At 37.8% G+C, this 15,358-nt stretch overlaps 1 protein-coding gene across 2 annotated transcripts in view; it reads right to left on the reverse strand.

Moving 5' to 3' along the window:
- Positions 1-12,349, reverse strand: part of DCP1A (decapping mRNA 1A) — a 57,345-nt gene extending 44,996 nt beyond the window's left edge. The window contains exons 1-4 of one of the 2 annotated variants that reach the window (XM_019947507.2): positions 12,186-12,318; positions 11,261-11,630; positions 9,282-9,322; positions 6,894-7,021 (exon numbers count right to left, since the gene is read on the reverse strand). In XM_019947507.2, the coding sequence (XP_019803066.1) occupies positions 6,894-6,975 (82 nt within the window). In that variant the 5' untranslated portion in view covers positions 6,976-7,021; positions 9,282-9,322; positions 11,261-11,630; positions 12,186-12,318. Of the gene's footprint in view, positions 1-6,893; positions 7,022-9,281; positions 9,323-11,260; positions 11,631-12,185 lie in introns of both variants that reach the window. The other variant, XM_019947506.2, reaches the window with a different exon arrangement.
- Positions 12,350-15,358: the final 3,009 nt, after the last annotated feature.

Here is a 15,358-nt window from a genome sequence, read left to right on the forward strand (position 1 = left end):
TATGTCCATTAGATCAAGCCTAACTGTGTTGTTTAAATATCCCATAACCTTATTAAATTATCTGCCTTATCTGTCAATTACTGAGGTGGCCTGTTTAACTCTCCCATTATAATTATGGATTTTAAACATTTGATATGTAATTCTGACAAATATTAATACAAGGTAATACCAGTCTGGAATTGTTTTATCTTGCAGGTTATTTACTCCTTTTGTCATTATGTGGTAACTTTTATCCCTGATGATGTTTCTTACCTTAGAATCTATCATGTGTGATTTACATAGTTACATCAGCCTTGTGTGGTTAATAGTTACCTAACATATATCATTCTATCCCTTTACTTTCAATCTATCCTGGTTTTTGAGTTTTAAGTTTTTTGAAAACAGCATTTTAGGCAAATTCTGTATCTTTATCCAATCTCAGAATCTCTTTTAACTGGCAAGTACAGTTCACTTAACATTTGTTCTAAATACTGATTTATTTATTTCTGCCATTTTATTATAACTGGGCTATTTCCCATGGTTTCTATTTATGTTTTTCCTATCTTATACTGGCTTAAAATCAAGACATCCTATTTTTTGTTCTGCAGTGATTACCCTGAATCTTTTGGGTAATCACTTGACTTAAAAGTCTGTTGTTCATCAGTTTATTTACCCTCTTCTCAGTCTTGGGATGCTTTATGTTTGGAAAGCTTTTATCTTATATTATTGCTGTCTAGTATTTTTGCTTCACTTTTTTTTTTGGTTGGTTTTTTTTTTTTTTGCGGTATGCGGGCCTCTCACTGCTGTGGCCTCTCCCGTAGCGGAGAACAGGCTCTGGACACGCAGGTTCAGCGGCCATGGCTCACGGGCCTAGCCGCTCCACGGCATGTGGGATCTTCCCGGACCGGGGCATGAACTCGTGTCCCCTGCATCGGCAGGCGGACTCTCAACCATTGCGCCACCAGGGAAGCCCTGCTTCACCTTTTTAATACCTCTACTCAAACTAGTCATTTTATTGTTTTATACAGTTAATGCTTATTTTGATGTACCTTCTTTTCTTTGCTCATTATGGTTGTTGCTTAAATCTCATTACTTCTGTGTTCAATTTCCTTATTTCTGAACTATAGCCTTTAGAACTGCACTGGTAAAATTAAATTAATTAAACTAAATTAAGAAGTAATTTACAATTAAAAACTCAGTTGTACTAGGCACATTTCAAGTGTTCAATAGCCACATGTGACTAGTGGCTACCATGCTGGACAGTATTGCTTTGGAAGTGTATACAACAAGGGTCTGGGGAGACAACAGTTCTGTTTTTGTTGAAAAATGTCTTTATTTGCTCTCTTGAATTACTGAATTGTTTGTTTTTTCCTCAGTACTCTGCATATATTATTCCCCTGTCTTTCAAATTCAGTAGCTGCAATTAAATATGCTGTCAAACTGGTGCTCTTTGTAAATAATCAATCTCAAGCTTGGTTGCTTCTGTCTTTGCCTTTGATGTTTTACCATCTGTCCAGGTGTGTATTTATTTCTATTTACTTTGCTTGGGGCCTTATTTTACTGCCTAAATCTGAGACTTCTGTCTTTCATGGATTCTGGAAAATTCTCAGTCATAATCTCTTCAAATATTACCTCTCTATATATTTTATCATTCTGAAATTCTTCTCTGTCATATGTTAAACTTTCTAAGACTTTCCTATCCTATCCTCTCTTTCAAATTTTCCATTTTTTCCCTTTCTGGAATGCATCCTGGATAATTTTCTCAGATGTCTCTTCCAGTTCCCCAATTCTCTTTTCAGTTGTTATAAATTCACTATTGAGTCCAGGTAGAGAGTTTATTTCAGTAACTAAAATTTTAATTTCTAGAAGTTTTACTTGGTTATTTTTCAAATCTACCTATCATTTTATTTTATAATCTACATCGGATATTCATATCCATTAAAGTCTCTATCTGATCATTTCATTACCCAAAGTTTCTGCGAAGGGTTGGCTGTTTGTTTTATCGTAACTTTTACTGACTGAATTATTTCTTTGTATATATAGTAATTTTGGACCACGAGGCTTGTCAATAAGATGCCTGGGCAATCTGGATTAAGAATATTTCTCTCCAGAAAAGTTTTGTATTTGCTTTTGCCAGATGTTCTAGAGTACTCAACAGTTGACGATCAATTTTATGTTAATTTTTTGGCCTAGGTAAGAAATTATACCAAACGAATGATATAACTTGAATCTCAAATCTGCATGAGAGAGCTCATGGTTACAATTTTCAGGGGAGACATTTTCCCTCTAACTCATAGCCTAGACTGAGGTAGATTAGCTTGCCTGTCATCCCCCTAGGTTCGTGGGGATATCTCTGATATCCTTCTAATTTATTAATATATAACTCATTAGGGCACCTGGGTGAATGTTGGTATGCACGTCTCAGCTCCAATGAGCCACCTCGTGAGGGGTCAAGGTCTTGTCTCCTGATCCCATGTAATTATAATGGGGTCCTTATGTTAAGGAACATTCCCTATCCCCAAGAACCCTTTAACCAGCTGGCAGCTGGTGTCAGCACACAAGCTTCCTACTTTGGCTTTCAGTTTTCACTTTGATGCTGACCCATTAAAATGCCCCCATTCCCTTTCAGGCTATACTATGCATTTAATATTTTATACAGCATTTCTAAGTGTTTATAGGAGGAAGATTTTCTGACATCATATTGCTGGACAGGAGTTTTTCTTTGATGTGCCTATGCCATAACTCCTCGAAATTCAGAGTTCGCAAGAATGGTTTTATAATCCAGTTAGCAAAATGGATTCTGTTCACAAATGAAAACAGAAGATCAGCAGATTGGTAGTAATGCATATGTTTACACAGCAAAAGAATTATGATTTTTCAACTAATCACAGATAAAATGAAAACTATCGTAAGTGTTTTTAAGGGAGATGTGTCCACAGATTAAAACAGCATTACATTATCCTACAAAATTTTAGCCAGGAGGGGGCTGTGTGTTCCAGCACACCATAACCCACTGATGAGTTTTAAAAAATTGGTAGCCTCCAAGATTTCTCATCTTTAACATATATTTATATATATTCAACTTATCATACCTCAGGCTGTCTAGTAATTGCCCTTACAACATTTGAATGTAATATTTGTAAAGGTAAACAGAGTTCCCAGCTTGTCATGGTGCTAATCAGAAGGGATGGAAAGAAGCACACTATGGGCCTAGGTTATAAGAGAGCCTGTATAATATTAAAGTCTTTATGATTCTTTCACTAATAAGATCATTTGGCTTAAGTCCAAGATGGAGACAAAGTCTATAATATTTTATATTTGTAAGTGCCTGACAAAAAACCTTTACATATATGGTGCTCTCTTAAGATAAGCAGGTCAGATCAGTGGTTTAAGTGATTTATCCAAGGTTACAGTTGGTAAAATGGCAAAGCCTAGAATAGAATTCTTGTCTGCAAACTAAATTCCACGCAGAAGAGTGTTACCATGGCAAAGCCACCCTCAGGGATATCTTCTGCAGCCTTTGTATCTAGAAATCATTTGTAAATTTTAAAAAGGAATTACTAAATGAGAGGCATAAAAATCTAATCTAAAGCTTCCCAAGTGCTTGCTCAGTTCAGGTATGGCATAACAAAAGGGTGTGTTTCTGCACGGATCCATGCTTTAGACCTCTGTTGTCCAATATGGTAGCCACTGGTCTCGTATGGCTATTCAAAGGCAGATTGATTAAATTAAATAAACTTAAAAATAATTTTTTTCTTGGTCACACCAGCCACACTTCAAGTGCTCAACAGTCACATGTGGCTGGCTGGCGATTGCTATATGAGACAGTACCCATATAGAATCTTTCCATCATCACAGAGTTCTGTTGGATAGCACTGCTCTAAAATGTGGATTGATGAAGTAATGTTATTGTTGTAGCAGAGTAGAAAGAACATTGGTTTTGAAGCTCAACAGACCTAGATTTGACTTCTGCCTGTCACTTATAACCTTTGTGACTCTTGAGCAAATTTCTTAACTTCTCTGGGACTCTTGTTTCCTCATCTGTAAGTTGGGAATCAGAAATAAGGTGCTGGAAACATCATTTTTGCTTAATAACTACAGAATCTGCAGTCTCCACAACCCTCATTGGAGTCTTGTGGCTGCCCAAAGTCCTTGCACAGTATACAAAAATATACTGCTTCCAAAAGGTTCAAGAGAACCACCAAAGCTAAGCTTCTGGAAGGCATAAGCATTTCCTCTGTAAGATTTTACCTTTCTCTTGGGGTGGTGGGGCTAGGGTGTGTGGGGAGTGTATAAAGAAAACCTAGGGAATTCCCTGGTGGTCCAGTGGTTAGGACTCTGCGCTTTCACTGCTGTGGGCCGGGATTCAATCCCTGGTGGGGGAACTAAGATCCCACAAGCTGCAAAGAATGGCCAAAGCAAACAAACAAGAAAAACCACTCAAAAAATATATATAAAGCAAAACAAACAATTTAGAACTGGAAAAAGTTATAGCTCAATGTTCTCTCAACTCTAAAAACTGATTTAAGTGGAACTAGATCTGAGGGTGTAACTTGAGTAAAATGGGTCAGGTGTCTTGGTGGTATTTTCGAAAAGAAAACAACAGAAGAGCAGCTACAGAATCATGTACAATTACCTGTATACACAATCAGACACTAATTAACTTTTTATTTAAAGAACAATACCTAAACAACTCAATAGCCTGCTGACCTGACAAGACTACTTTTTACTTTTAAGACTAGGTAGACAAAACATATACTCAAGAGAGGCCTTAACACTCCCAGAATCACTTTATGCTGCCTTTGTCACTTCTCCCCGATACAGCTATTCCTTTAAATACTTTCCCCAAGCTCCTCCTCTGGACTGTTTCTAATATATCCACAGTATTGTGCTTGACCTTTTCAGGCTTTTCTCTGGTCTGAAAGCAAACTGATGTGCTCTTGAATTTCTAATTAGCAATATCAGAAACTGTAAGGCCCTTGAGATGATTCAGTGCCTCAATTAACCGAGGAAGGGAATGACCTGGTTAAGTGAGTCTTCTGTTTAACTAAGGAAACCTTTGTTTCAACCGCTTGTTGAAAATCTTTCTAAAATAAAAAGCAGTAGTGCACTTTTTCCCTCAAGAATATTCTAATTAATATAAAAAACACTCCTGACAATTTAAGGTCTTATCATTACAGCAAATCAATCTATGACACTATAGTGCGGTTAAAGCTATAGTATTGATCCCAAGTAACACATGAGAAATTTACTAGATTTTCACAAAATAAAACCTAACATTAGCTTGTTTTTTTTACAGTTTGCTTTCATTTCTTCCACACATGGACTATAGAAATATTTCCAGATATTTTAGGCTCCGATTAAATTTTGTTTTATCAACACAACACTGTGAATCAACTATACTCCAATAAAAATTAATTAAAAAAAATTTTGGTTAATCATGGTTCACTTATATTTGTGTTATCTTGCACTTTCAACTTCACAGGAAACTTTACTTGTTAAAGAAATATAATGAGATTCACTTCAGGCTTATGCTAAATGGTAATCAAGTCCATGGGCCTCTGATAATTTCCCCTACTGACTACTTTACCAATCAAACTTTTCTTAGAGGCAATAGCTAGATTAAACTTTCAGGTAATAAAAAGCAGAATTAAACCAATTTTCCTTAAAAAAAAATTAGATCTGTGTTACTTTGCAGAATTTCCCCTTTAACAGAATGGTCAGCATAAAGAAAACAGCTATTTGAAGTAATTCTACTGTGACATTAGTTTAAATAAATCCATTCAAACCATCTAAGAGAGGTAATTATCTGGACAAATAGTTTACTGAAAAGTCAAGAGACAGATTTTATTTCACTTAAAAGTGAGCTACAGAGAAGAATTTGGGGTTTCTAGCTTCAACACAGACCTTGTCATTTCTCATTCAGGGAATGAAAAGATGCATAATTTCTAGTAGTTTTTTACATTTTATACTGAAGACATTCCCCCAATACCAGTTACCTCCCAGTCAAGTGAAATTCAAACTTTTACTTAAGGAGCAAATTTATCTCCAGCAATCTCCTTAGATTATGGTTACAGCACAATCACCTTACCACCGTAACCAGTTTTGATATCTCTACCATCAATGCCAAACACATCGCCCATCTTCTTTCCTCAAACACTCATACTTTCAATACCCATGCTGAAGTACAGGAACCAGGTATACTTTTTAGTGCTTTCCTTCTTGAAAGGGCCACTCTAGCTTTGCTGACCACACCCAACCATTTTTAGAGTCTATAAAATGCCTGAAAGAACCCTGGACTAGGAAGCAGAAAAAAGGGTTACAATCCTCGCTCTTCAACTGAATAGCCGCCACTCACCTCAGAGTCTCAGCTGACTTAACTGCCTGCCTACCCCATAGGTTATTATATTATTAACATTAAAGTACAATAGCTCTTGGCCCTGCACTTTTACCCAACAGATACTCAACTAAATAAACAGATCGAAAAATACCACAATCAGGGCAAAGATAGTACTTTCTTTGTGGACAGAAATATCAGTATCTGTCCTGTGTCTCTTAAACTAAGTTCTGTTGCTCAGGGGCATGGGCAGCCAATAATACATGTTACAACAAAAACAAAGGGTGAAACTTATTTTCAGAGAACAAACAATAGGAATATAATGTAATGCTATTATATGGAATAGTATAGTTAACTAAAATAATGTAATAAGTTACTGTATACAAAAGAGTGTTTCAATTTTAGAAGCCCAATTTAAAAGCTCTGATCTTACTAAGAGACTCATTTATAACCACAAGAGTATAGACCATATTTTTTATTGTACCTTTAATTTCCAAGAATAACGTGCTGACAGAAACTGAAGTCACTCAATTTTAACTGCAAACATATGCACTGTAATTAACAGATAGATACTCACAGCTTGCATTTCTATATAGTAGAAATGGTTCATGGAGCTGAAATTCCAAGTCTTTATTCACTGGTTCAACTAGATTGTGCATATTCAGTCGATTCACAATGGTAAAACCATGGTAAGGTGAAGCTGACCTTAGATTTAATAGAAGAAAAAAAAATCTGTTGTCATTGTTCATTTGCAGAAATGTTATCTACCTCTTTACTTCCATTTTAAAGAATGAATACAATATTGCATTATATAGTATTATTGGCATTTAAAATTGTAAACAAAAAAATCTAAGTCAGATCATACCCCTCCCCCTCTCAGAAGCTTTCTCGGTCCATCAGAGTAAAGACCAAGGTCCTGTCTAAGGCCACCAAGGCCTCAGGTGATGTGCACCCCCTTGACTTCATCTCCTATGCCTCTTCCCTGTTCCTCCTGCTCCAGCCACACTGGGCTCCTTGCCATTCTTCCTACAGGTATGTTTCCACCTAAAGACCTCTGCCTGGGCCACTGGCCTAGAATCTAGAGTTATCCCATTTCCCACAAGCCTTTGGTAAACTGTCCTGTTCTCACTGAGGCCTACTAGAGAACTACCCTTTTTAATGCTCCCAAACTCAATATCTCTAATCCTCTTCTCTCTTTTTCCATACCACTTATTATTTTTTGTATTTATTGTCCTCCACTAAACTGTAAATTCCATGAAAATAGGGTTGTCATTTTTTTAGGTATGTCCCAAGACAGACATATAGTATATGTTTAATAAACATATGCTCAATAAAAATATAATTTATTTTAAATATGTTGCAGGATTGGTTATAATTATTGCCCACCATTACAATGATTTTTCTTACATCAAATGTGAGAACTATGGAAAAACCTGAGTTACAAAGAAAATGCTTCGAATCCTACAATAAGAAACACCCTTGGTTCTCTTATCAGGATGATTCAGCATACGATCCTTTAGATATTTCTCACTTGTATACAACACTTTACGGTTTCTCACTTGTTTCTCTGTATACACTTGTTTCACTGAATCCTTTAGGTTTTCTGATTCCAAATCCAGCCTTCTTTTATACTAAGGTCTCTCCAAATCGACATTCTGACATCCTGGTATATATTTATCCAAAGTATATAAGATGTTCTCACATTTCCCAAATAGAGTTTCTCTGGTCTCCTTTTATTACAATCAATACTGTGTAAGCCTCCATAAATTTCATCAAATCAAGTCGCTCACTAAACTAAATTTCATCTTCTGTAACCGGTGGATCTGTACTCTACTGTAACAATAAGGCCAGCAAAGCACTTTCCAAGTACCAACATTCTAACAACAGTTGAAGAGCTTCTAGACATTTATATTGGTAATGAAGACTAATGAAGTAGGTGAAGGGTAAAGTGTTTTTTTTTTAAAGGAGAAAGATGAATAACAGCAAACAAAATGTCAAAAAATAAAAAGTAACATCAAAGCATATACATTTAAAGGAAGAAAAAGATCAGTATTTTTAGACAAGATCTCAAAGTTGTACAGCAAAATTTAGAAGAATATTTGACAAATTCTTGTTAATAACCATCAGTGGAGAAATGGAGAAAAGCAATCATAAAAGATAACTCACAATACACACACACAGGAAAAGAACCAGGTATCAGTAATAACTCCTGCTGAGTTCCCTAAGCTTTAGAAACCAAAGGAAGGAACCTACCTCAGTCAGAGCAAGACCTAAGAGGGATCCAGGAAAACAAGGAACTCCAATGACTAACATACCCTGTCAGCTGCCTTTAGGCCAAGAAAGTTGCCGAACAAAACACAAGCTGCATTTACAAACCAATCATTTTTTTAAAAATCATGTTTTAAGACAATAATTCTCAGAAAAGTTAAAAATAAAAAATGTGCAATTATGAATAATCTAGGCTTTCTAAAGGACTCTCAAACTAAAAATACATATTATTACAAACACTGACAAAATCCAAAACTTTTGCGGGTAGATGGAAAGGGGACAGAACCAGAGTCTTAGAAGATAACTTTTTGTTTAGTAATCACACAACAGCTAGTCCATCTATTCTCTTTTTCTCAACTATTTTTCTCAATGTATTCTATTTTTCTTAATATGGGGGGAGGGAGAAAGGCAACTGCTTTAGACTCATTCATTACTAGAAAATGTTTTCCATTTTGCTAGAATTTATTTCCTAAACAAATTCTAGTTCTGTTTGATTCTGAATCACAGGAAGTGTCAAAGAAAGGACATTACTTGGTAAGGATCTCACAGCAAGGGATGGATGAATACTTGAAGGGTCAAGCAGGAAGGCCCCAAAGACAAATATACAATAGGGTTGAATCACTCCATATGACACCATTCACCATCAAATTTAAAAAAAAAAAAAAAATTAAAAAAAAATCTTTTTAAAAAAGCTTACCTTCGATATACAAATAAGGTCCCTTCTATATCAGTCTTCTCCTATAATAGACAATGAGATGATTAGTTTTTTTTCCCATAATCTAACCCCAAGTAGTCCCAATGGAGAAGAGATACTTCATGTTTAAGATCAACTTATTTATTTTAAAATTAATCACTTTGAACAGGTCAAGTAGGTCTTCTCCACAGACTACTATTACCAGTTTCTTTTGTATCCTTTCTATTCTATTGATGTGTATTAACTGATATGCAATGTTCTATCTAGCAACACGCCTGTATCTGCAGCAATTTCCCTTTCCTTTTTTAAAATTTAAAGGAGAAAAATTCTAGAATTAGCTTTCACTTTTTAAAACTAAAATGTTTTAGCCAAATTTCTTAATTTTAAAGCCAAGGTCCTGTATAAAGCAATTTCTTCACCTTTAAAGTTTATCAAAGTTACTAGGGGAAAAAAAAACACATTTTCTTATAGGACACTTTGTTTCATCATTGGGGAATTTTGGTATATTTTTATGAGTAGCAAATTTTGTAGCAAATTTAGTTAAGAGTTACTTTCAAACACAATTAGTTTGTTATTTTTAAAACTGTGTTAAAGAATCATGAATATTGAAACTATACTCTGTCTTAGTGTAATTCTTATAGGTCTTACAAATAATTAAAAACTTTTTTTTAGCTTAAAGTAAATGTTTTGATTAACAAAGTACAACTCATCATCCTTCACTTGCTGTGACAAGAGCGTATTTAGGTTTGAAACACAGTTACAGGGGCTTCCCTGGTGGCGCAGTGGTTGAGAGTCCGCCTGCCGATGCAGGGGACACGGGTTCGTGCCCCTATCCGGGCCTGCGCGTCCGGAGCCTGTGCTCCGCAACAGGAGAGGCCACAACAGTGAGAGGCCTGCATACCGCAAAAACAAACAAACAAACAAAACCACACAGTTACAATGTTTTTAAAAAAGCAAAAGAAACACGTTAGTCTACAGTTCACAGCCCAGATAGGACCTAAATGGTTTAAGGTAATCAACAAACTTAGCAAACTTAAATGTCAGCCATATAAAATTGAATTTGCTGGGATGAAAAAATAATTTTAAAAAATATTTACCATCTTGATTTCTTCCAGGAGTATTGCCCTAGCTTAAACATCATAATGAAACTTTTCCTTACTAAAAATTCAGAGGCTTTTTCTTGCCTTTCAAACTTTATTAGTGCAAGAAATTGGTAATCAACGGTTTCACAATGAAAGAAAACGCCCAAATAAACCACTGTGCAAAGTTACAACTCACTGTAAAATAACAATGAGAGAACAGACTTTGGTTATACTCCATGTACCATGACCCAAATGAATAATGGCAGCTTATTTTTCAGTTCAGGTTATTATAGCTTGTATTTCATATTTAAAGGTGAATAACACAATTAAAATTCCAAAATATTGGAAGTCTGTGACAAACTAGAAATAAAAGCCTAAGTCCATGCCCCAAATAATAAGTCCATGCCCCAAATCTTCACCATTTGTCTGCAACCCATATTACAAAAATTCATACGTAGAGCAAGAAAAATGATTAAGAACGATTCAAACTAAAGCAATGTCTAAAACAGCCACACTTAAAAAAAAAATCTATAATTTTGTTCTCTTTAGCTTCCCATACCTCCTTCTCTTACAGGAGGTGAAGGAAAGAAGATAAAGTAAAGCAAGATGACTTTGAAAAACTCTCTTTATCTGAATTAACTGTTTATAAATGCCAAATGATTTTTCACAAAATTACTAATTAACTATAACCTATGTATCTGCACTATGTTGTAAAGGACATACTACGATAATAATCTTTCAGTTTTGTTAGTATAAAGATTTCAATTCTTACTGAAACGTTAACGTCAATCATTAATTCGATCCAACAAATATTTACGGATTATTTCCTAAGTAAAGCCTATATAGCTGAATGAGTTAATCAAGAAGGTTCAATTTTTTTTTTAAGGGAAATTTTGTTACCTTTATTTGTTTGGCCACTTGCACGGCTTGTGGGATCTTAGTTCCCCGACAAGGGATCGAACCCGGGCACCCTGAAGCGGAAGTGCGGAGTCCTAACCACTGGACCGCCAGGAAATTCCCTAATTATGTTATTTAAACAACGGACGAAGCTTCAAACGGGCTAACAAGTCAGTGAACAAACTGAATGCAACTTTTCGGATCCTCTCCCGTGCAAAAAAGACAAAAAGTACTTAGTCTGATGGGTGCATTCAGAGGTGATATCACCAGCAGCATTGCTGAACAGACACAGGGTCTCTTTTCCAAAGGTTTCAAGGTAATCCAATTAACATGGAAGTCATTTTCCTAAGCGCCTTGAAATCTTTTCCAAACTCTGGAAATACAGTGTAGTTCGATAAATGCAGGACTTATCCCCAACCCCTCTCTTCCAATAATTGAAACTAACTGGATTTCAAGCTCTAAATCCAAATGACCTCTGAGAAGGGAGCCCTTATTTATGTCTATTGGGGGGAGAGAAGGAGTGTTTATTTTATAGATTATGTATATATACTTTATCTAATAACTCTCAAAGCTTCAAACACAATCTTTCAGGCATCTTTATGACTCCACCAGTCTCATATCCTCTAACACACCTGCAAAAAAGGCAAGTCGCCCACATCCTCGAACCGGACCCCATGGGGCTGATCCTCTTCCAACCCTCCCCTCTATCAGCTTTTCCCCCGGATGTTTGGACCTACTTCTCTCGCTCCTCTCGCCCAATCTCCGGCTCCGCCGACACCCCTCAGGCGTCAGCCGGACTCTTCTCTAGTCCCTGGCCTCGCCCCTGCCGCCGTGGCCTCCCTCATCGGCCCCCACCCAGAACGGTCCGCGCGGCCCCTTTAAGAGGCGGCGGCCGGGCGGGCGACTTCAACGGCCTGGCTGCACTCACCCACTGGTTGGCCTTGGGGCAGAAGGTGTACAGTGCGACCTGGCCCGTGAGGTCTGCGATGCTGGTGATGTAGGGGTCGTGTTGCTTCAAGGCCGCTAGGCTCATCTCTTGCCCAGCTCGACTCAGCGACTCCATCTTGAATTCCGGAACCTAGCCCCTGTGGCGGGGGCGGAGTCGCGGACAGGAAGGTGCCATGGAGCCAAAGTTCCCCCAGCTGCGTCAGCACCCTCATCTTCCGCCTCTCAGCCGGGCCTCGCGGCGAGGCGGTACGTCAGCTATTATGCTCCGCTGCGCCCACGCCCGGGGCGCTGGGTCCCAGTGTCGTCAGGTCCCAGTGGACCTACCGTCCGGGTTGGCGTATGCCGCCGCGTAGCCGAGCTGGTAGGACGGGACTCAGTTGCTTCTTTTCCGCTGGCTGAAAGGTCCCGGCGCCCGGATCAAGGCTGCTCGGGAGCTTTCTCCAGCGTTCCTGCCGGACTAGGCTCCCAGGGCCGCAGAATGGAAACCTCGCTGTGGCAAGGCAGTGCTCCACCGTGAGTTTAGAAAGCACAGAGAAGCGGACAGGAAGGAGGGAGGGAACCCCGAAAATTACCTCAGATCTCGGCTCTCTTCGTGTTTTTATGAAGGAAAATTTTGATAAAAGCCAAACTAACCCGCCTGTAACTATACAGGAGTGTCTTTTATTATCCACGTTTACTTATTTTCCTTGTGTGAATCCCACGAAAATATTTCTATCCAGTCTTGGAAAGAGCCCGTGAAGGCTTGAGTTTGTCTTGGATCGTTTAAAGCTTTAAAACAATAACTCATTCTTTTAGCAAACATCTGTTGAGCATTTTAAGGCATTTTAAAGGGCCAGGTACTAGCTGAAGAGGAAAACAAGGCTTGTAAGGTATAGGGAGCTCTGCCCCACCGCCGACTTGTTAAAAAACATTTTCTTATAGAAAAGATACCCCAATGGAATGGAAAATTTTTGACAGAAAAAAAAAAAAAAAGAAAAAGGATAGTAGTTGTATTGTTGATGATTTTACATCCCAAGGCCATTTGTTAATGGAAAGATACTTCATGTCTTACATTCTTTGCAGAATCACGTTACATATACAAATGCAGACAAGGAAACATGTATCATTATTCATTTACCGTTCATTAAGCAAGTATTTATTGAACTCCTAATTGTGAAAGGGTAGCCCCCTGGAAGCTTCAAAGACAACTTTCTAGCTCTGGGAGAAACTGAAAGAAGTAGGGGCAATGCTAGAGACCTTTCACTTGAAACCCAGAGGATGGAGCCACTAACTTCATCTGGTCAGGAAAGTATAGGAAGCCTTCATGGAGGAGATGATGTTTGAATTAATGTTTCAGGGATGAGTAGGAATTCATCAGAGAAGAAAGGCAAGGGCTTCCTTTCATCTCACAGTCTAATGGTAGAAAAGTGTTCATCCTCATTTGCTGGTTGATTTAATTGAAGCTGGGTGGAGAAATCACTGGCTAGTTGTTCCACACTAGTCAGGGGGGATCTGGTATTAGAATCCAGGGACTACTACTGCCTGCTAACCCAGGGTCCTTTTATCCACACTATGGCTGCCTTTCTTCATAGTGGAGGCAGAGCCCTACAACCCCTCTACCTACTTTTCTTTTTTTTTAACTTTTTATTTTATATTGGAGTATAGTTGATTAACAATTTTGTGTTAGTTTCAGGTGTACAACAAAGTGACTCAGGTATACATATATATGTATCTATTCTTTATCAAATTCTTTTCCCATTTAGGTTGTTACAGAATATTGAACAGAGTTCCCTGTGCTCTACAGTAGGTCCTTGTTGGTTATCCATTTTAAATATGGCAGTGTGTATATGTCAATCCCAAACTCCCTGACTATCCCTCCCCCCCCACCTACTTTCAAGGGAACATTTAAACAATCTGTACCCTAAGTTTTTTTAAATTGTATTTTTTGAATAAGTAATACATTCCTGGTACAGAATTCAAAGGCACACCTGAAACAGAATTTAGGTGTTTTTAATTCTTATTTTTTAATTGAGGTAGAGTTGACCTATAACATTATATTAGTTTCAGGTGTGCAACATAATGATTTGATATTTGTATAGATTGTAAAATGATCACCACAATAGTCCAGTTAACATCCATCACCACACATAGTTACACATTTTTTTTCTCATGATGACAACTTTCAAGATCCACTCTCTTAGCTACTTTCAAATACGCAATACAGTATTACCTGTAGTTAACATGCTGTACATTACATTCTTGTGCCTTATTCATTCGTTCTTTTCTTATGTAGATTTCCTGAAATAATCTAGGACATTTCCTTTTTTATTTATTAAATATATATTTTTGATTGAACAGGGCTAGACTAGTGAAGAACACCAAGTTATTTTAGGGAGTTTTCATATTCAGAATAGAAAATTGCTTCGAAATGCATGTTTGCATGGCCCCAAACATGTTAATGTTGACTTTGATGCCCTATACAGTTCTTAAGATATATTAAAGAGAATGTGAGTATTTTGGAATTGAAAATCTTTCTCATTTACTTTGAAGCCTGACTTTGCCTTATATTTGTGAATGAAACCTTAAGACCTTTCCCATGTCTTTTAGACCAGGGGTCCCCAACCCCCAGGCCTCGGACCTGTAGTGGTCCAGGAACCAGGCCGCACAGCAGGAGATGAGCGGTGGGCTAGGGAGCGAAGCTTTGTCTGCCACTCCCCATTGCTCTCCATTGCTCTGAACAATTCCCCACCCCCCACCCCATCCGTGGAAAAATTGTCTTCCATGAAATTGGTCCCTGGTGCCAAAAAGGTTGGGGACCACTATTTTAGACAATAGGCTTTGAGAGGTCAGAGATTCCATCTCAGTCTATTAGGTCTCCAGTACCTAACACAGCCCCGGCAAAGAGTAGACTCTCAATAAATACTGGTGAATGAATGTTGTCTTAAAACCCAACTCCCTTAAGGCCATGGAAGAGACTTGTGGGAGGGGTGGGGAGGTGGGTGGCTGGGATCATGTGATCAGAGGTGGGAAGGAGTCTTACTCTGCACTGGAAGACCTTTGGTAACATTTGCGTTGTGTTCCATGAATGACAGTTTTTTAATAAAAATAATTTAAAATATGAAAACCTAAAACCCAATCAGTCCAACCCATGTGTCTCCCACTCTGAGTGGTTCT

This window comes from Tursiops truncatus, chromosome 10 (genome assembly GCF_011762595.2).
Source record: "Tursiops truncatus isolate mTurTru1 chromosome 10, mTurTru1.mat.Y, whole genome shotgun sequence".
NCBI classification, from domain to species: Eukaryota; Metazoa; Chordata; class Mammalia; order Artiodactyla; family Delphinidae; genus Tursiops; species Tursiops truncatus.